This window comes from Penicillium expansum (genome assembly GCF_000769745.1).
Source record: "Penicillium expansum strain MD-8 chromosome Unknown contig273, whole genome shotgun sequence".
NCBI lineage: Eukaryota > Fungi > Ascomycota > Eurotiomycetes > Eurotiales > Aspergillaceae > Penicillium > Penicillium expansum.
Window position 1 is genome coordinate 13,412 of NW_015971201.1, and position 21,978 is coordinate 35,389.

At 49.0% G+C, this 21,978-nt stretch overlaps 9 protein-coding genes across 9 annotated transcripts; 4 read left to right on the forward strand and 5 right to left on the reverse strand.

The window, feature by feature from the left end:
- Positions 1-1,719: 1,719 nt before the first annotated feature.
- PEX2_081520 (glycosylphosphatidylinositol-alpha 1,4 mannosyltransferase I) lies at positions 1,720-3,102 on the forward strand (the record flags this gene model as incomplete). Its single annotated transcript, XM_016745422.1, has 3 exons — positions 1,720-2,703; positions 2,753-2,860; positions 2,932-3,102. The coding sequence occupies 3 exons, from the start codon at positions 1,720-1,722 to the stop codon at positions 3,100-3,102; spliced, it is 1,263 nt and encodes a 420-aa protein (XP_016602170.1).
- Positions 3,103-3,744: 642 nt separating this feature from the next.
- On the reverse strand, positions 3,745-5,461 carry PEX2_081530 (uncharacterized protein; the record flags this gene model as incomplete). The annotated part of the gene is made up of 2 exons (XM_016745423.1): positions 3,745-4,895; positions 4,963-5,461. The coding sequence occupies 2 exons, from the start codon at positions 5,459-5,461 to the stop codon at positions 3,745-3,747; spliced, it is 1,650 nt and encodes a 549-aa protein (XP_016602171.1).
- Positions 5,462-6,243: 782 nt separating this feature from the next.
- PEX2_081540 (DNA damage response protein RcaA) lies at positions 6,244-8,573 on the reverse strand (the record flags this gene model as incomplete). The annotated part of the gene is made up of 5 exons (XM_016745424.1): positions 6,244-8,032; positions 8,085-8,236; positions 8,290-8,369; positions 8,426-8,488; positions 8,552-8,573. The coding sequence occupies 5 exons, from the start codon at positions 8,571-8,573 to the stop codon at positions 6,244-6,246; spliced, it is 2,106 nt and encodes a 701-aa protein (XP_016602172.1).
- A 156-nt stretch (positions 8,574-8,729) lies between these two features.
- PEX2_081550 (Y-family DNA polymerase) lies at positions 8,730-10,630 on the forward strand (the record flags this gene model as incomplete). The annotated part of the gene is made up of 2 exons (XM_016745425.1): positions 8,730-8,867; positions 8,921-10,630. The coding sequence occupies 2 exons, from the start codon at positions 8,730-8,732 to the stop codon at positions 10,628-10,630; spliced, it is 1,848 nt and encodes a 615-aa protein (XP_016602173.1).
- A 564-nt stretch (positions 10,631-11,194) lies between these two features.
- PEX2_081560 (uncharacterized protein) lies at positions 11,195-13,021 on the forward strand (the record flags this gene model as incomplete). The annotated part of the gene is made up of 1 exon (XM_016745426.1): positions 11,195-13,021. One exon carries the CDS (start codon positions 11,195-11,197, stop codon positions 13,019-13,021), a length of 1,827 nt encoding a protein of 608 aa, XP_016602174.1.
- A 539-nt stretch (positions 13,022-13,560) lies between these two features.
- On the reverse strand, positions 13,561-14,754 carry PEX2_081570 (uncharacterized protein; the record flags this gene model as incomplete). The annotated part of the gene is made up of 3 exons (XM_016745427.1): positions 13,561-13,960; positions 14,016-14,602; positions 14,650-14,754. The coding sequence occupies 3 exons, from the start codon at positions 14,752-14,754 to the stop codon at positions 13,561-13,563; spliced, it is 1,092 nt and encodes a 363-aa protein (XP_016602175.1).
- Positions 14,755-16,045: 1,291 nt separating this feature from the next.
- Positions 16,046-17,626, reverse strand: PEX2_081580 (histidine phosphatase family protein; the record flags this gene model as incomplete). Its single annotated transcript, XM_016745428.1, has 1 exon — positions 16,046-17,626. The coding sequence occupies one exon, from the start codon at positions 17,624-17,626 to the stop codon at positions 16,046-16,048; it is 1,581 nt and encodes a 526-aa protein (XP_016602176.1).
- A 992-nt stretch (positions 17,627-18,618) lies between these two features.
- Positions 18,619-19,361, forward strand: PEX2_081590 (uncharacterized protein; the record flags this gene model as incomplete). Its single annotated transcript, XM_016745429.1, has 3 exons — positions 18,619-19,055; positions 19,131-19,279; positions 19,342-19,361. The coding sequence occupies 3 exons, from the start codon at positions 18,619-18,621 to the stop codon at positions 19,359-19,361; spliced, it is 606 nt and encodes a 201-aa protein (XP_016602177.1).
- A 544-nt stretch (positions 19,362-19,905) lies between these two features.
- PEX2_081600 (DnaJ domain protein) lies at positions 19,906-21,589 on the reverse strand (the record flags this gene model as incomplete). The annotated part of the gene is made up of 5 exons (XM_016745430.1): positions 19,906-20,082; positions 20,137-21,167; positions 21,227-21,320; positions 21,383-21,426; positions 21,484-21,589. The coding sequence occupies 5 exons, from the start codon at positions 21,587-21,589 to the stop codon at positions 19,906-19,908; spliced, it is 1,452 nt and encodes a 483-aa protein (XP_016602178.1).
- Between the last annotated feature and the right edge of the window lie 389 nt (positions 21,590-21,978).

Sequence of the window (21,978 nt, forward strand, 5' to 3'; positions counted from 1 at the left end):
ACCAACCAAGACCCCGATGAATCCTTATGACCCGCTTTATGTCCTTTTTGCTTTTAGCAATAAGTTACTATTATTATTATATGGCTAGCCTATATTTCGTTATCACTGATTATAGTAACATGTCGCGTGCTGTTACACCTACCTATACGAAATCCGATTGGCTTAGTGTTAGCGCCTAAGATACTGAATCCTGAGACTCGATGATCCTTGATGTCAGAAGGTCAAGTGCGGACGTATAGGTGGACGGGCTTGGTTACTACTCGAGGCTATCTATACAAGTGCGTGTAGGAAGAAGAAAGAAATAAGGGAGTAAAGAGACGGAGAGACAAAAAAGCATAACACAAACACACACACCTCCGCTTCTTGCCCGCACTTGAGAGCCTAGGTACGTGGCTAGCCTGCTTTCGTATATTGCTGATTACAGTCATATGTCGTGTGCTGTTACGCTAACCTATACGAGATCTGATTGACTTGGCCCCCTGCATATGGGTACGCGGCCCCGATCATAAAAACTTTTATATAGGACATCTCGATAGACTGCGACAATGCCCTCCCAAGGCCCGCCCACGGTGGGCCTTGGGCTTTTGGGACATGGCAGCGCCCGCCCATGATGGGCATGCCCAAGTGCTCAACTTTGCATAAAATTTCATAAAGCGGACGTATAATTTGCTGACATAGGAGAATAAATTACTGTTATTTACACTTGTTTTGTCAGTTGTGACGATCTGGACAGTATACTTTCTGCTCTCGTTGACCGCTTTCTTCTACTGTTTGCATTGTTTGTTTGCTTGCTTACGACAGGATCCCACAAAGGATCCTGCCTCGACTGATCCTTTCTTTTGATCCCTGTACTTAGTATTTTGAATCGAATGCACTCTTTAGCCTGAAGAACTGGCAGGTATCAGTCCTCTTCTTCAACCATATTAGGCCTATAATATCAGTTGAAATTTTATAAAATGAACCTGTATTTATTAATTTGATATTGTTATCATATACCTAAGTTTTAAAGTCTAGCGTTCTTCTTTGATGGTGTATAGAGTAATTTATGGTAGATAGTATGTATCTATGAGCGAGATATATATTTCTAGGGAATTGTTGCTCGCACCGGATTTACAACCTCGGGTACAGCAGTCAGTTCTGCTTAAATCCATAGTATATGTACGGAACATATACACCTTATATCTGTATGAATACTCAAGTCTCAAAATATATCACGGGAGTCAGTGTACAACTGTGGAAGACACCATGGAACCAACCAGAGATAAACTATATCCAACCTTCAAGTCCAAATGAGGCATCAAAAGTGACCAACCAGTCTGAACGGTGCTTCAATAACTACACATGTATGTACATGGCTTGGAGATATACTTCCCGTCCCGATTAGGCAATCTCGCAGTGGACACGGACCATGCTGAGTCAGCCTGGCATCAGGCTTAAGGGCCTGGAGGTGGCATCAACATCTTCCATGTAAACATCCGCTAATTTACCAGACACGAACTGCATGGAATGGAATTGAAGTAAATTAATTCACACTCACGGTCACTACAGATCTCAAGGCCAAGAAAATTGGTTGGATGTGCAGCTCCTTACTTCCTCCCACCACATCCGCCAAGGGGTTCATCAAACCGCCCAATTATGCGAGCTAGCCGCAACAGACAATCGAGAAATCTTTAATTTCTTCATTTGGTCGTTATCAAAGGACAAAAGTGGAAGAAAGAAATGGGTCTCTTCAACTCTCCAGCGCGAGTCTTCCTCGCTGCGACAGCCCTGCGCCTCATCCTCCTCGTCTATGGAGGATGGCAGGACGCGAATTCCGCTGTGAAATACACCGATATTGACTACATGGTGTTTACTGATGCTGCGCACTATGTTGCAAAGGGCGAGTCGCCCTATGCTCGTGATACTTACCGCTACACGCCACTCTTGGCGTGGATGCTTCTCCCGACTGCATGGGAGGGTGCAGCGCCTTGGTCAACACTGACTTTCGCCTTTGGAAAGGCGCTTTTTGCATTATCTGATGTTCTTGCTGGATGGCTTGTTGTCCAGCTACTTGTCCGATGCTATCGCTTTCCTGTCGAGCGCGCGCTGCGATATGTTGCCGCTGTTTGGCTGTGGAATCCCATGGTAGCCAATATCAGTACCCGTGGTAGTTCAGAAGGACTGCTCGGCGTGCTTGTTGCGGCGCTGCTGTGGGCAACTTTGACGAAGAAGCCTATCCTTGCTGGGCTTATCCTGGGCCTTGCTGTACATTTCAAGATTTATCCGTTCATCTATGGTGTCTCCATTCTCTGGTGGTGGGACGCCCAGCGCGATGGGTCTGCAGCGGCTGGATTAGGTCTGCTGTCAAAGGCTCTCGGATTCATTACTCCGTCCCGGGTGAAATTTACTGTCGCAGCACTGGTCAGTTTCGTGGCATTGAATCTCGTCATGTACCTCCAGTATGGCCAACCATTCCTGCATCACACATTCTTCCACCATCTTACTCGCATCGACCACCGCCACAATTTCTCCCCCTATAGTACACTGCTATATCTGTCCGCTGCCGGTGGGGCCGAAACTCGCTTTGAGGCACTGGCCTTCCTCCCGCAGTTGATCCTTGTGGTTGTTGCTTTGCCTCTTGTTCTAGCAAAGAAGAGCTTGACTACTGCGATGCTCGCGCAGACTTTTGCCTTTGTCACTTTCAATAAAGTCTGTACTAGCCAGGTAAGTAATTTCATCCGAAAATGGTCATACTGGCAGCTAACCTGTCTAGTATTTCCTCTGGTACCTCATCCTGCTTCCGTTTTACCTGCCCTCCTCCTCGCTTATTCGCAAACCGGCTTTGGGCATATCAGCAGCCATACTATGGATTGCTGGACAGGTATGTATTGTTTACTGATCCTCTGATGCCACAATTTTTACTTGGCACTTCAACTCTGACAAACCATATAGGCCCTTTGGCTGCACCAAGGTTACAACCTCGAATTTCTGGGGCTGCCATCCTTCGTACCTGGGCTGTTCCTCGCCGGGCTCTTCTTCTTCGCCGTGAATGTCTGGATTCTGGGCATCATCGTTCGGGATGGTGGGGACGGTGCTGGTGAGATCACAGTTGCACTAAAATGAGAGGGGAAGTACATGTATTTAATAGAGATGTGTACATAGTTACGGATCTTAGATAAAAGCACCAATGATTGATCAGGATGATGTTGAACTACATACAACACATACATAGTAACCCATCTGATATGTGTGTGATGGACCTAGAAAACTAAGCCAACCGGCGAAATCACAAGAACACAATTCTCCGATTTGTCGAATTTCCCGATAAACTACTTCAATCGGCGCATGATTTCGAAAGAGGATAGTGCCTTTGTACTCAAACAACAGCTCGCCCTCTCAAAGATGACAAGGCGAAAACAGAAAAACAAGGCGACAAGAAAAGATACATCGAGCACGGTTTCTGTTTCACTTCTCCAAATCGGAGGTCGCAGCCCCTCAAGACGATTGCGTACTCTGACACAAATCGAAAAAAAAAAAAAAAATAAACAAGCATGAGAATGATCATGCCAGAACAGCATATGGTAACCCACATATGTCCTACAATGACATCCACCGGCGTGATATCACGGCAGGGCAAATGTTGAATGCTGAACAAGAAACTCGCTGAGATGTCGGAAACGATGAAGGGGTATTATGCTGGATCATGAGAGGAAAAGATGAAAAAAGGTCAGAACGCTCAAGAAAAGACCAAGGCAAGCTGTGAGCCTAGTAAGGGCTGGAGCTGTCGGCAAGAAGACTGTACGTGTTCACTTGGATCCCCAGGGGGCGAGCTCGGGGCATCATGGCACCTACAATTTGCTGGTCACTGTACTCTGCGGCTAGTCCATCTGTAAGTGCGAGAAATGAGGCCGATGGTCGGTTCACGCGCAAAGCTTTCAGAATGTCTTCACTCCACAGGCCCGTGCACTCATTATTGACAAGTTGGAAATAAGGGTTCAGAGGCGGACATCTTGAGTCGAGGTCGATGAAACGGATCCGCAAATACTCCAGGGCAGGGAGTACAGGTAGACACTCGATTGCCTTGACCACCATTGCCTCAAACGCACGAATAAACACAAGGCTGGTAATTCCGCCTATTCCCTGGCTCATCTGCGACCAGTGATGCGATCTGTCGACCTTCTTATTGTGGCAGCACGCCTTGACTACAAGGTCCAATGACCTGAGCCGAGAATAAGAACCCATTGCTGTTGCCCCTTGCTTCAATCTCTCAAAGAAGTACCAACAAACACGACCAGTGTAGGTAAAAGACTCTAAACGTGGAGCTGTTTCGCCAAGCAGGCTGCAGATTGGAGGAAGCGAGTTTTGAGGTCCAGAAAGCCTACCCAGCAGACTATCATTGTTGTAGAATCCCTCCAGGCTGAGATTAATGTGTCGGATTGTAGCTGGAGGACGAGTGAAGACGTGCATCATGATAAATGTCTGTATGTGTTCAAGAACGGGTAGACGCCGTTGAATGAGAGCCTGCAGACTGTACATGCCACGACTATGGCGGAAATGTCGGACCATGGGCGGGTTTTTGCAGTGGCCACCATCCAGAGTGAGAACGCGGGCGGTGGGGAAAAAGCGTCGAACAAGCCCGAAGATTTCCTCCAAAGAAGCGTTGTTGGTTGCACGGTGATAATAAAACATATCATTTCCCTGATGGTCATGATTCCACTGCATGGGTACAACAGGTCCCGCGGCTCTCTGAGCGGCATGTTGCTCCGCATTCGAGCGAGAAATATTAAGCTGGGGAGCTCGATCTCCCCAGATAGGCATCCAAATTTCAATATGACAGACGTAAGGAATCAAACGCGGGTTTCTCTTGAACCACCGCACACAGGTGGCCAATTCATCTCTGCTACCCTTGATTCTGACTATGTAAAAAGTTAGTTATCAGAACAATCTCTGTGAAATTTAAATTCTCAGTCAGATAAAACTCACTATGGCGGTAGATTCGGCTTTGAACAAGTCTAGTCCATACCCGGCAAGTCAAGGCTAGGTTGGAAAGGGCCTTGCGCCGCGGATGATGGAGAGCCTTACTCCAGTTCTGGGCAGAAGATTTACCATATGCTGTATGATTACCAGCCGAGGCTCTTTTGCCAAATATATGATCCAGAATAATCTCATGGATCTCAACTGGGAGGTTCACAAATTGGATCCCCGACTGGGTCGGGGCTGACATAGACAATGCGGGGACTTCTGCGGGGAGATGAGATTGGTCCTCAATGACAGAAATAAGGCTGGAGGTGCGGTTTGCACTGATGTCCCGGGAAAGAATCTTTGTACTGGTGCTGCAGTTTGATTCCCCTACGCTTGCAGGAAGTGCAACGGGCGCACTGGCTACCAAACTGACTGACACTGGCTGGGGAGGAGAAATTGCGGAGATCATGAGGGGCGGTAGGGATGATGATGGGACATGATTAGGATAGTTGGAGGTCATTTGTGCGACTTACTCTTCTTCAGAAGAGAAAATACAGTCTGATAACTAGAGTTTTGGCATACGTCAGTCAGCAAACAGGTCATGCCGGCGCTATGCATATGCACCATACTCACCTCACAGCTGCGGTTGACCGTTGATATCAAAGCCGCACGGGCCCGATGTCCAGTCTCGCTCCAGACGGTAGATCTCAGCGGATCAAATTCACAAATAAAGGGAACAAATTACAGAAATGGAGGGGTTCGCTGATCAGGCTGTTGGGCAGCTTGATGAGGCAAGTTGAATGGGATTGGTGGGGAGAGAGATAAGCCCGGTCGAAAGTGAAGAGATGAGAAGAAGATGAAAAGGAACAGAGAATCTAACTAAAGAAATCAAGAGACGCAAATTACATAGATAGAGGAAGCAAGTGATGATGTATTTAAGGGGAGGAGGTTAAATGTAAAGAGGAGAGACGTTGCGCGACACAGACCTTTTGACTGTTGGAACACTTGATATTGGGATTTAAGGAACGAACATAACATGAACATGATTAGAACCGATCGGAGGTTGCAGTATACATGCTTGATTGATTTACAACTATATCCAGAGTTCCCTTGGCCCTATAGTGATGCCGTCTTCCGGGCAATGAGAAACATGACAGAGATAATCCAAAGGGGTTGTGATTCAGCTCTGACATTATTTGCTTATAGACATACACAACGCACAGATCAGTAAAGGAATGAAAGGGTATCGATGCAGAATAGACGCTACAAAACCATTGCAAAGGGGAAAAAAAAGAGTGGAAGCTAACGCTTACGCCTGAAACGGAAACGAAGGCCATCATCGCTGTCCGAATCGCGCTCCTCGCGGGCCCTCTTCGGGCGCCTAGGTGGAGTTGGGTTTGGAGTTGGTTCAGGCGACGTGCGTGCAGTCGCTGTCAGCTCGGAGCGTGATGGGAAATTTTCATCGCGACGATCATCAGAGTCCGGAGCTTCAGGCTCGATTCGAGAAGTCGTCTCGGTGGAATTGCCGGCCCAATAGTGATCGCCGATTCCATAGTCTTTGCGGGTTACTTCTTCTAGGGGAACGATTACCGTCTGGATGCGAGCTCGACTACGCGGCTCGCCTTTTCGCCGGAATTTCTTGAAGTTCTTGCGCCCATTCCATTGGTCGTCCCATCGGTCCGAGGTTTTATCTTCGCGCGCTGGTACAATCCGGACGGGAATCTCCATTTCTTCCACAATAGCCAGATTCCTCAATTGGTCCACATCTACATCACCTAAGTCGGCTGGATGTGAGTCTTTCTCGGCCTTGCGTTGTTGCTCTTCATCTTCTCGGTGCTTTCGCGCGGCCTCGAGCACGTCGAGTTTAGGTCGCTTGCGTTTCGGGGCCTCCGTTTCGGGGGCTACGGCCTCACCCTCTGGGTGATGGCGAGTCATCTCTGCACGACGACGTTTCATTGTACGGGCGCCCGGAAGAAGAACAGCGACCGTATCCTCCTCGGGCTCTTCCTTCACTGTATCCAGGGACTGGGTTGCTTGGGACGGTACTTGAGTTTCGACATCCATGGTCTGAGTGGAGTTGATATTGATGTCCTCTTCTTCGGGGGCATAGACTGGGACAGATTCCATGTCAAATCCGTCATCGAAGGTTTTCATTTTACTGACGTATGCACGCACACGGGGGGTCTTGGCCCGACCTGTTGAGGGCTGACTAGGCTTAGGATCAGGGGGCGATACCGATTCGGACACGACAGAAACTGCTCGTTGGCTTGTTTGTTCAGCCTCAACCGCTGGTGTAGATCCGGAGATCTGACTAGAGCCCTCCTCCGTGGGCAAGGCACGACAGAGGGGTGATGCATCATTTCCCAGGATAGCGTCAAGGAACTCTCGTTGCTCTATCACGCGCTGGTCCGTCATTAGAGCAACTTCATTACCGACGTCAATAGACCATTGTTCGAGGTCTCCTTTCGATCGAAAGCGAACAAGAACGACACCACCGGAACCGTGCCGCTCACTTCCCACGCCTTTCCCTCCCGCTGCCTTTTTCATGAACCGAACGATATCTACGGCAGTTGTGACCCCATCTTCAACCTGGTAGAAAAGGGCCTTTCCTTGGCCATTGTTGATTGGACCTTGCAGATTTTCAAACTGGGCTGGATCACCGAAGATAAATGTATATCCGTCGAAGACATTAAGACGTGCGGACTTCGGAGCGAAAGCAGCGGCGGGGCGCTGGGTTGGCTCTTTTCCGGGAGGTGGAAGATGTTGATTTGGATCGGGCCACGCCAATTCGAAGTCGGTTTCGAGAGGACAGAGTGACTCAACGTTCTCAAGATCACTGGGGGTAGCCGCGTAGACGAGTGCATCGATATATGAATCATCTACTATGTACTTCCCGTTGACGAGGGCCTGAAGACCCTTGGCTGTATTCCGTTTGCGCTGTACCACATGTGTTGTGTGGTCGACAATATATTCCATGATAGTTTTAATGTCGAGGTCTTCTAGACGTGAGCGAACATGGGCTAGAGGATCTTCACCTCGCACCTGCTTGGAAGAGGCTGACAAGGTTAGAACCACGGGTTCCCATTTGATCCTATCAAGATCATCAGCTGGAATTCAATCAGATCATAAGCAGATATGCGCACCGGAGCGTATGCTGGTATTTCGCGAGCTGGATGACATGCTCATCGCTCTTCTCCAACTTGCATTCTCCTTGGATTCTCCTTTCGTCAACAACTGTTCCCTTCTTCGAGTCCAAATCGGTTATAGTGATACTGGATCGCGCTCGTGGTGATAACTGGGTCAGAATTAGACAGAGAACGCATATCATCGCGGGGGAGTCAACCGTACCCCATCTCTCGGATTGACTGGTGATATTTCAATAGTCATATGCTTGCGGGATATCGAATTGTGGTTGACAGCATGGCGGACTATTCAATAAGAGGTCAGTCAAACTGTGTGATCCTCAAACTGAAGTAGGCCATACCTCCATCTCGATAGAATCGACCGAATAGATACTTCTTTCCAGGGCGCAGCCACACACGCTTCCCTGTGAGGTTTTAGTGACCGATCGATCCCTTTCGATTAAATATCCAACCTTCTAGAAAATCACCGGTGGAATCAAGAATCCACATGACGACGAGGCTGAGGATTATGTTCAGCGTTGGGCTACGTAGCTGAGAGGCTCGCGCAAATTGAAACGCGTGTCCACGTGACTCCGCGTCAAATTGAATCCCGCGCTCTCACCTCTTCATGTTCATCCATCAGCCATCGATGGGACGCTGGAAAACATGGAGTCCTCAGGGGAGAAGCCTGCCAGTGATCCACAACCTGAGTCGGCGCCTGATGGGGATTTTGGCACTCTGAAATATCAGCTTCTCGGTCCTTCTTTAACCAAAGCGGGCCAAGACTCGGTGGATCAGCAAAAGGTGCGCATAATGATTGTATCTATATTGAGCTATAGCTGAACTCGAGTTTCCAGGTATCGGAGATTATCTACAATGCCTCCAAGGGCTCTAAATTCTTTAATCACGAACAAGATCGGGATCGGAATCTCACGCTGAAAATCGAACGAATCTTAAAAGAAAAGGCACGGCTAGAACGACTAGACTTGGGCAATGAGCTACGACGTGCTGATGAATACCTCGCTGAGCTAGAATTGAGCCGCGATCTTTCTCAACATGTCATTCATGTGGATTGTGACGCGTTCTTTGCCGCCGTCGAGGAGCTTGACCGGCCCGAGTTGAAGACAGTGCCTATGGCGGTGGGCAAGGGAGTCCTGACAACCTGCAATTATCTGGCGAGGAAATTTGGCGTTAGAAGTGGTATGGCTTCGTTTGTCGCGAAGAAGCTCTGCCCGCAGCTGGTTCTTTTGCCTCAGAACTACGACAAATACGCCGCAAAGGCTAAGGAAATTCGCACTATCATGGCCGAATATGACCCTCTTTTCGAAAGTGCGAGTATAGACGAAGCCTATTTGAATATCACAGCATACTGCGACGAAAATCACCTAGAGCCTGATGAGGTTGTTCGACGGATGCGTTCGGAGATATTGGAAACAACCAAGGTGTCCGTTTCAGCCGGAATTGGTGCTAATGCGAAGATCGCAAAGATTGCTTCCAACCTCAACAAGCCCAATGGGCAATTTCAAGTCCCCAATGAACGCGAGGCAATCATGGAATTCATGCGTGACCTGTCGGTCCGTAAAGTCAATGGAATTGGCCGAGTATTCGAGCGAGAGCTGGAATCGATAGGTGTGAAGAAGTGCGGTGATATCTTCCCACATCGCGCTTTATTGACCAAGCTATTTGGAGAGAAGGCTTTCCAATTCCTGGCCCAGTGCTACCTCGGCCTTGGGCGGACCAAAATCGAACCTGTTGAGACCCACGAACGAAAAAGTGTCAGTACAGAGACCACGTTTCATGACATTGGAGACAAGGAGGAACTGCGAGCAAAACTCTGGTGGGCTGCGCAGGAGCTTGAAAAGGATCTGGCGCGGACTCAGTTCAAAGGCCGCACGCTTGCCTTGAAAGTCAAACTGCATACTTTCGAAGTGCTCACGCGACAGACAGCTCCATCTCGTGCCGTCTCTCTGGCAAAAGACTTGTACTCCTTTGCTTTGCCCATGCTTGCCAAACTTGAGAAAGATATTCCGAATCTGAAGCTACGGCTTCTAGGTCTTCGCTGCTCGAATTTGGTCAGCACTCAGAAGGTTGGGATCAACTTTTTCGGCATAGCCACACAACCAAAACCCGCCTCTGAATCTATTTCTGAGTCCACTCCTATATCGGCCTGTGGTATAAATACAGATCACGAAATTTGTGCCGAGGAGGCTTTTGAGGCAGCGGCTCGCCAGGAAATCCAGGACGAGATGAATGACCTAGAGCAGCTGAGTCAAGAAACACCCGATATTTCTGTCGTTCGTGAGCCAGAGGCCTCTGCGGCCTCAGAGGTGGTTGAAGCACCCCCGATGTGGGATTGTCCCATATGCACACGGCCACAGATCGCAGATGATCGCACATTCAACGAGCATGTGGATTTCTGTCTCTCTAGACAGACAATTCGCGAAGTGGTGCAGGACACCTCGGAAGAAACACCCTTAATACCCCACAGTTCCAGAAAAAGGAAGACGCCATCACAGGCTGGTATTCCTGAAATAGATCCAAAACAGAAGCGGCTTTTTTTTCAATGACTTTTTTATTCTTCCTCAGGCATGCAATATGTCAGTCTTCTTGACAGAACAGCACCGACCTCCTGCTCTCCACAGACCCAAGCTTAGTGCGGAATGCAACAATTATTGTTTCATTGCAGGCTCACCGTTTTTCAAGTCTCCACTTGACAGCCGCCAGATTCGGATTAGAAGCGGGTTATCTAGGGAGAAGGATATAGGGGGGGGATTTTTCTTTACCTTTGGGTATATTAGCAATGACATGTCAATCGAGGGCCTTGTAGAACCAATTCCCAGAGATAATAGAGGTCTCACAAGTTCTCTAAGATCACAATATCAATAGTCCGACGCCCTTGTTCGTTGAAGTAAGGAATTCCACGTTGCGGTGAAGCGGCGCCCTAAACCCAATCGGGTGGCATTGTTTTCGTCACTCGACTTTCTCCTCGACTTTCTTGACTTTCCCTTCCATCAGGCCACAAATTCCCTGTTCAAACGAAAATCAGACGGGTGATTCTTTTTATTGGCCGGTGCCACCATGCTCATGTACTGTGGCACCTCGCAATGCCATGACTTGCACCCCCCGCAACTATGACCTACGATAAACAAAACAATGGCAGTCTCGCCAAACCGTTTACACCTACGCTCAGCGCTGCATTCCATAGGAGCAACAAGGCTCCCCTCACACCAAAGCTTGCAAGTCCAAATCCAGGTCCATGTCCAGGTTCAGGTCCAGGATTTCCGCGCCGCCTCGCACAATCCGATCACCCCTATTCCACCCCCTCCAAAGACGACTCCCCCGCGGTCCCGACCTTTCTAAGCGCCAACGTCACTCCACGATCTGGTCCCCGAACCACCCGGCGAGATGGCGCTATCTACTCCCCCACAACCATATCACCTGCCCCGTCTCCCTCCCCACATACACCTTACTCCCAGTCAACAATCGGTTATGGCCGTCGAGACCGCAGCCCGGCTCGCGGGATCAAGCCGGAACAATCCCGAAGTCTGAGGGCGAAGACGTTGACGGCGGAAAATCAACCTCCATCACGTCCCAATTCCTTCTCAGATATGACATCGGGAACTCCGCTGTTCTTTCATGCGTCCGATGCACGATCATCACATCCTTCTGAGCCGCCAGATGCCGCTCGTCCGAGGCCCCAGGGAAAAACATCCCCAGCCTCGAGCTTCATATATGCAAACGGAGACGAAGAGCGAAAACCCCTAGGGGAACAATCGAATGTTACATCTACTTCTGCCAAACGTCGATCGGGTGGCCTTCCCCGCCCCCTGCCCGCCAGCAAACCAGCATCTTCCTCCTCACGCTTGAGTTCTTCCGGTCTTTCAGATGGGGCTCCACACCCTCCGGAAGATCTAAGGTTACCATATATTGTCAGTGCTGAGAGTGGTCTAGGGATTATCCCGCGTCTTGGCTCGCCGTCGTCCAGTACAATCGGCGAGAAATCACGACCGCAACCGATCCGACATACCAAGTCCTCGAGCGTCGACTCAGGTCGCCATGGCAATCATCCACAAGATAGCCTGCGAGCAAGCCCAGTCATCGTATCCGGAAGCAATTTTAGTGAAGGGGCAGCGCCCGTGATGTCGGAGCAGATACCCACCCTTCGCCCTCGCATCTTCAGCAATGTATCCACCGCCTCAACTGATACATACCCTCCTGCACCGCTCAGTCCTGGAAAATCGGACGGCCCGAGCGAGGCAGCTCTCAACGCGCGCACTGAGCGCAAGATCATGGACTTGGAAATTAGCAACTCTTCACTGCTAGCCATAAATCGTACCCTGGAGCGCGAAATGCGGCAACAGAAGGCGGAGCTTCGGCGGTTCCGACGACTGAGCCGCTCGGGACGGATATCAATGGCACCTTCCACCCGTTCATTCTCTGGACCGGCATTATCAGTAACGAGTGAGCTGGATGAGGGTGAAAGCGAGATTTCCAACCGGTCACATGATGATATGTCCGACATCAGCGACGAGGATTCAACTGCGGATGAAAGCATCCTGAGTCCGAGCTCGCTGGCCGAGCATGATGCCAAGCACCGTGTCAATGATGAGAAACGCGTCATGCTTGACTTGGCGCGACATCAGGAGGTGCTGGTGGACAGCCAGAGAATGAATCAAAGCCTCAAGCGCTGTCTAGGATGGACGGAGGAACTCATCAAGGAAGGACAGCGGGCCCTTGAGTACAATGTCCATGTTCAAGACGTTGAGCTGGGTGGCCGAGTTCTAGCACCTGAAGAGTTGGGCGAAATTGGTGAGAGCGGCCGTGGTCTTTTGAGTCCTTCAACCGACTATAACGCCGTCTTTTCTCCTGTGGAGGCCTCCGAATTGTCATTTGTTGAATCGCCATCTATTGGAACACTATCTCCTACGCCATCTATCTCTGCTGATTCAAGTACGTGATTCCATTTGTTGCCCTCGTCTCCCGGCGGGACGATTCAATTTTTTTCTTGCTTGTTCATACATTTGCACAATACCCCTTTTTGATGCCTTTCATTCTGAATTCGTCCCTTCATTTCTTCGATTGACACAGGCTATTATTTCACTCTTTGGGCTTAGCGACTTGTACTATGCGATTCTGGGCTGCATACCTTTTTGTCATTGCGTTCACATTTTATTTCCATCAGACAGGATGGTCAATGATAAACCTCTATACCCGATCATGTCATCCATCTCCAACGCTTTTTCTTGGCTATTTTAAAAGATACCCGATATGCGATTATTATCTTATGTTTGTACTCTGTCTCCATGCGCACTAATTGACTTGAACGCTCGATAATTTTAGATTTCTGATTATATTGGCTTAATGCTGTGCTCTTCATTATCGCAATGTCTTGATTCTTCAGAAAGGAATGGCCATAATCCACTATGGGCACTCTCACAGTCTGCAACTTTATATCATGGTCAACATCATCAAAGGGGTTCACTGCAGCAGTGCAACATCATGGAAATGGACACTGTCCCATCCGCTGTTGACGCAGTGTCTCCTTGAAACCCTCCAATTCCTTGTACCCTTTGCCCTCAAAATACGTCGGTCCTAGATCACAGGTCTGATACCCTTGTGGGTAATACTTGTCGCCGTCATCACCAGGCAAAGGTTGCCCAAGCGCCCACTTAAACCACGCCATCGGCCCCCAGCGGTTCAAAATTGTGGGCTGCACGTAGAACGGAGCACCTTCGTATATCAACACCCAGTTGCGGCCGTGTTTGTTCGGTTTATCAGTGAACACGTCCAAGCGCATGAAGTTTGGGCGTGGGAGTGACAGGTATCGCAGGTATAGTTGGCGGAGCTTGAATATCAAGGCGAGTATGCTACTAAAGAATGCTGGTGGTTCTTCCATCCTAGAAAGCGAACCCATTAGGCTCTACATGTGTGGTGATGAGCCAAAATACATACATCATCGCGGCTCGCAGTCGATCTCCCATGAGATATGACACGAAGTATCCACCCAACGGCTTCAAGAAGTTTGGCACATTATACACCAGCACGTCAATCGTCTTTTTCGCAATCTCCTTATTGCGAGGGTGTGGCTTCATGTGCTGGAGTTCGTACTGCTCACTCCATGCACCAATCTCCTCCAGCCAGTGAATCCCATCTTGGAAGCCAGTCTTTCCAGAGGGCAAGGAGTCATACCTGATTCCCAGCGCATCACCGAGACTCTTCCAGTATGTCCCGACAGCGCAACGTTCCATTTTAGTCATCTCGCGCCACTCTAATTGTTTCACGAACCAAATTGGCTCGATGGCGAATAGACTTAGTGTGTATAACATGTCGGCTTCGTCGATCTTGCCGCTCGCTCGGTAGCCCTTGTGCAGAAAGTTGGTTCGGGCTATTGCTGTCTGCGCTCGCTCGGAGCGTGGGTCGAACGCCATGAATTCGCCGATCAGTGTGCCTGTGTCGGCATATCGTTTGAATGACGTTGCAGAGTCTGATAACTGTGATGTCTTCAGGAGTAAGGTGGATATGGTTGGAATGCCATATGTCTGCCCGTGTTAGTGTCCAGTAATATACTCGTATGAGCTTCGCATACACGAAAAAGGGCAAACTGCAGTGACTTAAGCACAATAAAGGGAAACTCGGTCTGCATTATTATCTTTTGAATTGTCCAGGCATCTTGATCGGTCATGCTGCGCATGGATTGCCTCGTTCCATAGGAGCTATATCTCTTGTGGAGTGTCTTCTGTCGTCGGAATCGTAGTGAAGATACCAACGCTAGATACGTTGCTAGTCCTAGTAGCCCACAAATTATCTGCTGATACGCTGAGGCTTGTAATAAGGAGTTAAATGGCGTGGCATCCTTGGTACTAGACATAGGGAGTGATGTCATCTCTATATCAACGCAATGAGAATAACTTTGTAGACATATATTTGAAAGATCTTCGAATGGAAATGGTTTCTACTAAGATCAAATCACTTTACTCCATCTTATATATTTCATTCTTCTATCAATAGTTAGCCTTTATGACGATGAATATCTGTCAAGTCGTGAAGTACAATACTTTAGGTCTCATGTTAAAACGAGCGGACCGAGGAATATAGGCTCGCGCGGGGAAATCTCACATTGCAACTGCATAAATTTGTGTATATGGGTGTGACCTATAAGCTGCATTGAACTGTACAAGAGAACCGTGTAGTCAAGTATACCGAGGTTTGCAATCAACTCCGAATCATTCAACCATCCAACCCCTCTATGCCGGATTTGGGGTGATATTTGAGATCCAATCAGATCTTCACGAATCAGCCTGATCGAAAACATACTCGGGTATCTCAGTCGGAGGAATTCGAATCGACATCGTACGATATATACATCCCCTGTGTCTCTGTACTCCCCTGCGTATCCCCTCAAACCAGGCTTGGCCAAGTCTTTCCACTTCGGTACCTAATGAGGATACATGTTGTAACGGTTGATTTATATGGCGAATAGCCGTGGGGTCATACAAATACTTTTGATGGGTGGCTATTCCCTCGTAGGTGGTCACAAGAAGGAATCCTCGATGTGTGACTCTATCCCCAACCATAGAACGTCTATATATGGCGACAAATCTCAGGGGGAAGCTCGTATAGTCTCTCCCACTCACCACCCTTGCCCATTGTAGAAAAGCCGAGCAGTCTGGCATCACGAAAAGCAACCTTCATCCACACAACATCTTTTGTGACGGCCTGCGTTCTGAGATTTCTAGTCGCGGACAACGTCATATTGCCCACGTTAATTGTTTCTGGGGACATAGCAGACGGGAGAGGAGGGAAGAAGAAAGTCTCAAACTTGTTTATATACTAGGATTTTATCAGATGCCCACTAGAGCAAGCCATCTAGGTACGGCGGTCTATTGCTGCTAGAGTCTATAAGAAAATGTACACCTATCTAGATCACCAAGATCAGAGCCGGGTGAATTTTGCACCGCTATGAGCAAACTGCATATCCCAATTCAAGGCTTTCTCGGTTGCCCATTGCCTACTTGGCTGGTGATGTTATAGTCCCCGTAACAAGCCTCCTGGTACATGGCCTCCTTGTTGAGATCGGGAATAGCGCTGAGGAATTTTCCGACCTTACAGAACCCATTCACGGATCCATCGCAGACCTTCAGACCATCCAGAGGCACGGGCGCATTGTTCAACACAAATCGGATGTAGTCAGTAGTGTCGGACTTGGATGATAGATCCGGGTTCTTGTACTTCTGCACCTGTAAGTACTTGAAAGAAACATCCTTGGGGCAGGTCCAAACTTCAGAGAATAGACGAGCACCAAAGGGAGTCATCTGGTTCAGGTTGAAGGTGCGGGGCGGGGCGTGTGTAACCGAGACAGGCAGGCCATGAGGGCCGTACTTGAAGTAGTCCAAGCCCAAAGCAGCCAGTACGGACACGATAATATCATCGTGAGACATGTCCATGTACAGTGGCTGGTCGAGCGGAAAAGTCTTAGTGTTATCATCGTATGTGTAGTTAATGCTGCTGTCACTGCTCGGGATGAGCTTGGACTGCAGGCGCGCTGCCAGCTCCTGAACATATCCAATTCCCTGGGCGCGACCACTAGGGGAACCGAAGCCGTAGTCACCGTAGAATTGGAGATCAATGTAGTATTCAAAGTCGCGCCACTCCTGCTCAGTGAAGAGCGCACAGAAAGATGATCGACCCAGAGTCGCATACTCGTAGGGGCACATATTAAGCATCGCCAGGATGTCCACGGTATCGAGCTTGAAGTCCTTGGGAAGGTGTGCAGCAAGGCGCTTCCGGGCGTCTTTGACAAAAGACAACGCGAACACCTGGGCGGCATTGTCACCCGGCTCCATGCCATTGGGACAGGACTCGGTTGATGATAGAGTGTTGTTGAAATCTTCAACCTCGGGGATAATAGTCAGATTGTACTCTGAGTATGAGCTGTTGCCTCCCGTGTTTCCAAAGAAGCCACTCAGCCACCAGCGAGCACTCTCCAAAATCCGGGGGTACGAGGTGGTGCGGAAAGTCGGCTTTGGACGCGCGGTACCATTGGGATACACGTTCAACGATGCATCCCAAGCCGCATCACCATTTTTTGCGCGATAGAGCAATCGGCCGTACTGACTCCAGAATTGCGCACCGGAAGTGGCTTCGGTAGCGGCGCCAGTGGGGAGTAGAGTGTTTAAACCAAGCATATACTCCCAATCGTCCAAGAAAGCCAGAGATCCAGAGCCGATCTTCTTATTGGGATATTTCTTGGTGTAGTTGATAAGTTTCTGGGCGAAGTTCTCCATGCCTTCCCCATCGAGAGGCCATTGTGTCGGATATCGCTGGGCATGGCGATGTAGCACATGCACTTGCGACAGTTCACACTCCAATGGAAAACCCTTGGAGACATTGAAACCTGATGCATCGGTATAAGGGCTGAGGTTAGCCCAGCTTGTTTTCATATCAAACCCGGACGGATATGAGAGACCGGTGGGGCCAGCTGCGGCCGCAGAGCTTGAGGCAATTGCAGCAGTGCTTACCGCAAGGGCCAACAGGGCTATGGCAGATGAGTGTAGAGACGCCATACTGATGCTATTGTTTTCCCTAGACACGAAAAAAAGGGTTGAAAACAATTGCTGCAAGGAATCGCCGACTTATCATATGGCATGTTATCTGCCCTGTGGAGAGGGGAAACGGGGATCGACCAAGTCTCTTTCCTTGTGTGGAATCGCGTAGGATCCCTTTCGCCGTTTAAATCCGGCACGATGTGACCTTAGAACTATCATAATGTTGTATTTTGTATGTTGTATATTGGAAAAGATTAACCTCTTTGAGTTGCGGTGATTCCCGAGATTTTGATAGCCAAGGCCGTCCACAGGGTGTGGGGAAATGCTTAACCCCCGGTGAAGTTCAAGGTCCTATTAAGCCGAGTCAGATCATGGGAACACAAAAGTCGGAGAAATACGAGATTTTCAAGGTTGATAGGGTGTGGGGCTAACTATCACTAATTAGGCTTTGAATTCGTATCAACTTGGTGCAGGCGTGATGCATCAGAGAAAAGGGGAAACGAAGGGGAAACGAAGGGGAAAGAAACGAAGGAGGAAAACACGGCACATGACATCTCTTAACCCACTGCCAACCCTAACGCTGTACGGAGTACTCCTCCGTACTCCGTATGCTTTGAGGGAATGAATCTTCAACTCTACAACATATACTCCGTAATCTATACAACATATGAAGTATGATAATCCCTAAACACCCATTCGCTTACCTTGTACTAATTCGGGTCAGCCTGTCTATACGGCTGCTCGTATCAGACACGAGGCAGTGGAGTTTACACCTCTTGGTGGCGCTGAGCTCCATATCAATTGGCTTAGAATATACTCCGTAGAAGCTGTAAATAAGGCTTCTCCTGCATTGTTTCCAATTACGAGCCCCATCATGAGCATGTGGAAAAAAATCATAAAGCGGAAGGGATCCTGCCCTTGGGGGGTATTTCGAGAACATTTGTGTCTTTATCTCGATACTCTTGCAGAGTCCTCCACAATAGCTATATACTAGCTATATCGACTTTACTATGCTGGCTCTTAGTATTGTCTTGTATGTCCTATTGGGCACCTCCTTGGCCTTTGCCATCGTTGAGCTGGGCCTCTCGGCTTTCATTACTGCCGCATATTCTGGCACGCAAGAAATCACGACCTGGAACGCATATTCGGGCTATTCGTACGGTCAAATCAATGTGGAACCTCCGGCCATCCTCGTCTTCCTTGTCTTCTCTTCAGTTTGGACTATTCTTGTGACAGTCGCCGCCCTAGCGCTGCCCTGGTACTATACTCGCAAGGGCTTCGTGACCGCAAAGCTCAACACTGTTCTCGCCGCTACCTTCGTGGCCATTTACTTCGTCACTATGGTATTTTGGCTGGCATGCTTCGCTGACCTCGCCAGTCTCCTTGGTGGTGGTACTAGTTTAAATCCCTACTACAATGCTGTGCTTGCCTTTGGCGTGCTCCTTTGGTAGGTTTCCCCGAGAATCTCCAGACAATCCACACGCGGTGCAAGGAACTGACCTGACGTTCAACTCATATCTAGGCTACTCTTTGTTGCCCTCGTTGTATTCACCATTCTTGCCATGTGTGGTGTTTTGGTGTCTGACTGGGCTGGGTATCAGTCTCTCAGGAAGGAGAACGAAGTTGCTGCGCACCAGACTAGTGCTGACCCTGCTCATGAAGCGCCAATGAGTACGAATTCTGTAGTTTCATGGAAATTGTGATGTTGTGATGCTAACGGTCTTGATGAACAGGCGAACTGCCAAGCGCTTAGCACTTTCTCACCCTCGCCCTTAGCAGTGTGGGACTTAGGACCATACAGTTCCGCCCGGGATCAGCCCAGCATAATCGTCGCAGTCTGATCCGGTCTCTCCCTGTAGTGTTTATTGTCGTCTTTGAAAGGAATAGTAATGATTGTCATCGGGAGTGGGTTATATCTTCTGCGTATTTTCGACCTTATACCACCTACAGTACTAATAACCTTGGAATATGTCATGTCAATATTTGTTTCAATGTGATCATCAAGAGCACCTATGTTCATACAATCCGCATCAAACCGCTGCCGTGCTGTTGCGACTAATCAAATGGCATGGGAGGTATATAGTTCAATCTATCGCTCGAACAAACTGCACATCGCAACTCGCAACCATGCAGGCGCCGCGAAAAGCAGAATCGTTAAGCCCGAGAAAAAAGTAAAAAGCAAACCCAACATGTATGTCCAGGATATAATGAACCGGCTATCAAGAAAAACAAGGTACGAGATGGAACTCAACCCAAAAAAAAATGAGAAAAGAAAAATGAGATGGATAATGAGGCAATCAAACAGTGGTCTCTTCCCCAGGCTCTTTCCCGCTGTGGGTCTCCTCATGGTCGTGCTTGGACTTCTTCTTCTTCTTGTCCTTGTCCTTCTCATCCTTGCCCTTTTTGCTCATTGCCTCGGCCATAAGCTGTTCGAAGGCCATGTAATCGCCCTCTTCCTCGGGGTCGCGTGCGGCCTAGAAGCCAGTGGTTAGCATGGTACCTAATATATGGAAAAGACGTATATATACCTTCGCGTAGATATTGCCGGCAATCACCAGTGCATGCGCACGTTCAATGCGTTTCTCAAGTCGGGTCCGCTTATCGCTCAGAATCTGGTCACAGACATCACGCAGGACACTCTGGATCTCGAACTTGCTGCCACGCCACGCCGCAGCGAGAATCTTGCCAGTGACCCTCTTCTCGTATTCAGCCTTCTTCTCGTCAGTCCAGTCTTCACCGCCGCGTTCCTCCATCTTAGCCATCTCCTCCATAGTCATCTGCGCATCAATGGCTGTGGAGATGGTGGTCCATGTCTCCTTAGCAAGGGTGCCCTTGTCCTTCAAGCGGGAGAAGAAGCCAGAGATACCTAGGAACTTCTGTGACTTGAGGAAGGAAGTGCCCTTCTGAACGTAGGTTTGACCAACAGCGTGGAGAATTTCGAGACCGAAAGATTCCATCTTCAAATTCTCGACCTCAAGTCGGATCTTCTCCTCGAAGGCATGGGACACATCCTTCCCCTTGTCCGTCTCAGTCCATACGCTCAAACGATCAATCAACTTGTTTGCCAGTGTGTTGACACGATCTTCCCGAGCCTTTCTGCGTTCATCCTCGAAGGCAGTAAGGCGTTCCTGCTGCTCCTTGGACAGACCCTTCTTCTTCTCCTTCTTGCGCAGCTCCTTCTCTTCCTGAGACAGACCGGCTGCCTCCATGCGAGCTTCTTCTTCGGATTTGTCCATGAGAGCCTGTTGGCCAAAGTTTCGTCGAGGAGTGCTGGTGCCAGAGCTCTGGTCGGAGGTTGGCTTCTCAGAGAGGCTGGCGGCGGCCCCTGCTGCGGGGTCGTGGGGTTTGTAAGGAGAAGCCGAATCGCCAGCTGCAGCCTTCACCTCCTCGTCGTGGATGTTGAGTTTTTCTTCTGCGGTCTGGGCAAGTTCTTCCTCCTCCATTTCCTGCATCGTGATGTCCATAGTCGCGGTGAGGTCTTTCATCAGGGAGATTTCGCCGATAAGATCAACAAAGGCCTCGCCGCCGAAGATCATGCTGAAGAATTCGGACGGGTCCTCTGTACAAGACAAATCATAAACGTTGTGCCGGACATTAGCATGCATGTGATTGACCTACCGAAACCACCACCAGGCACCGATTCCTCCTTGCCAAACTTGTCATATCGCTTTCGGAGATCTTCGTCGCTCAGGACTTGGTACGCCTCACCGATCTATAATAGCAGGATATCAGCTTCCTGTGATATGCATCATTTCTGGGTTTGCGCAATCATACCGCCTGGAAGCGTTCGTGTGCGGTTTCATCTCCGGGATTTTTGTCTGCGATACTAGATTAGAAGGACTGGCACAGGAATATTAAGCCAGAGGCGGTCATACCGGGGTGAGTGACAATAGCTAGCTTGCGGTAAGCCTTCTTGATTTCCAGTTCGGTGGCCGTAGGTGGGACACCTAGGGCGTCGTAGTAGGCAGTATCGGCAACCATCGCAGCGACCGAGCCTAACTTAAGAGCGAAGTGGGTTGAGTGAAGATATAGATTCAAAAGATTCAAAAGGTCTGCAGGAAAAAAACAATAGACCTGTGTTGTTTAGGCAGAACCTCAAGATATTTTTCGGAAGTTGGCGCTGATATCATGTGGGGGAAATTGTATGCATGGTTTGCTTCAGTCACGTGCCAGCTAACTCTTCATTTAATCTGCTCTGGCCTTTTCCCCTTTTCCCTCCCCCCCATCTGCCGTTCCCCCAGGTTCTGTTATTTTTGTTTGTTGTTTTTATTCTCGGCTCCAATTCCTTTTATCCTGGATCCTGTTTCCACTTTGCTTCACTAGTTGAAGATTGGGCTACCTTGCCTTGTACCAATTCCTTGAATATTTGG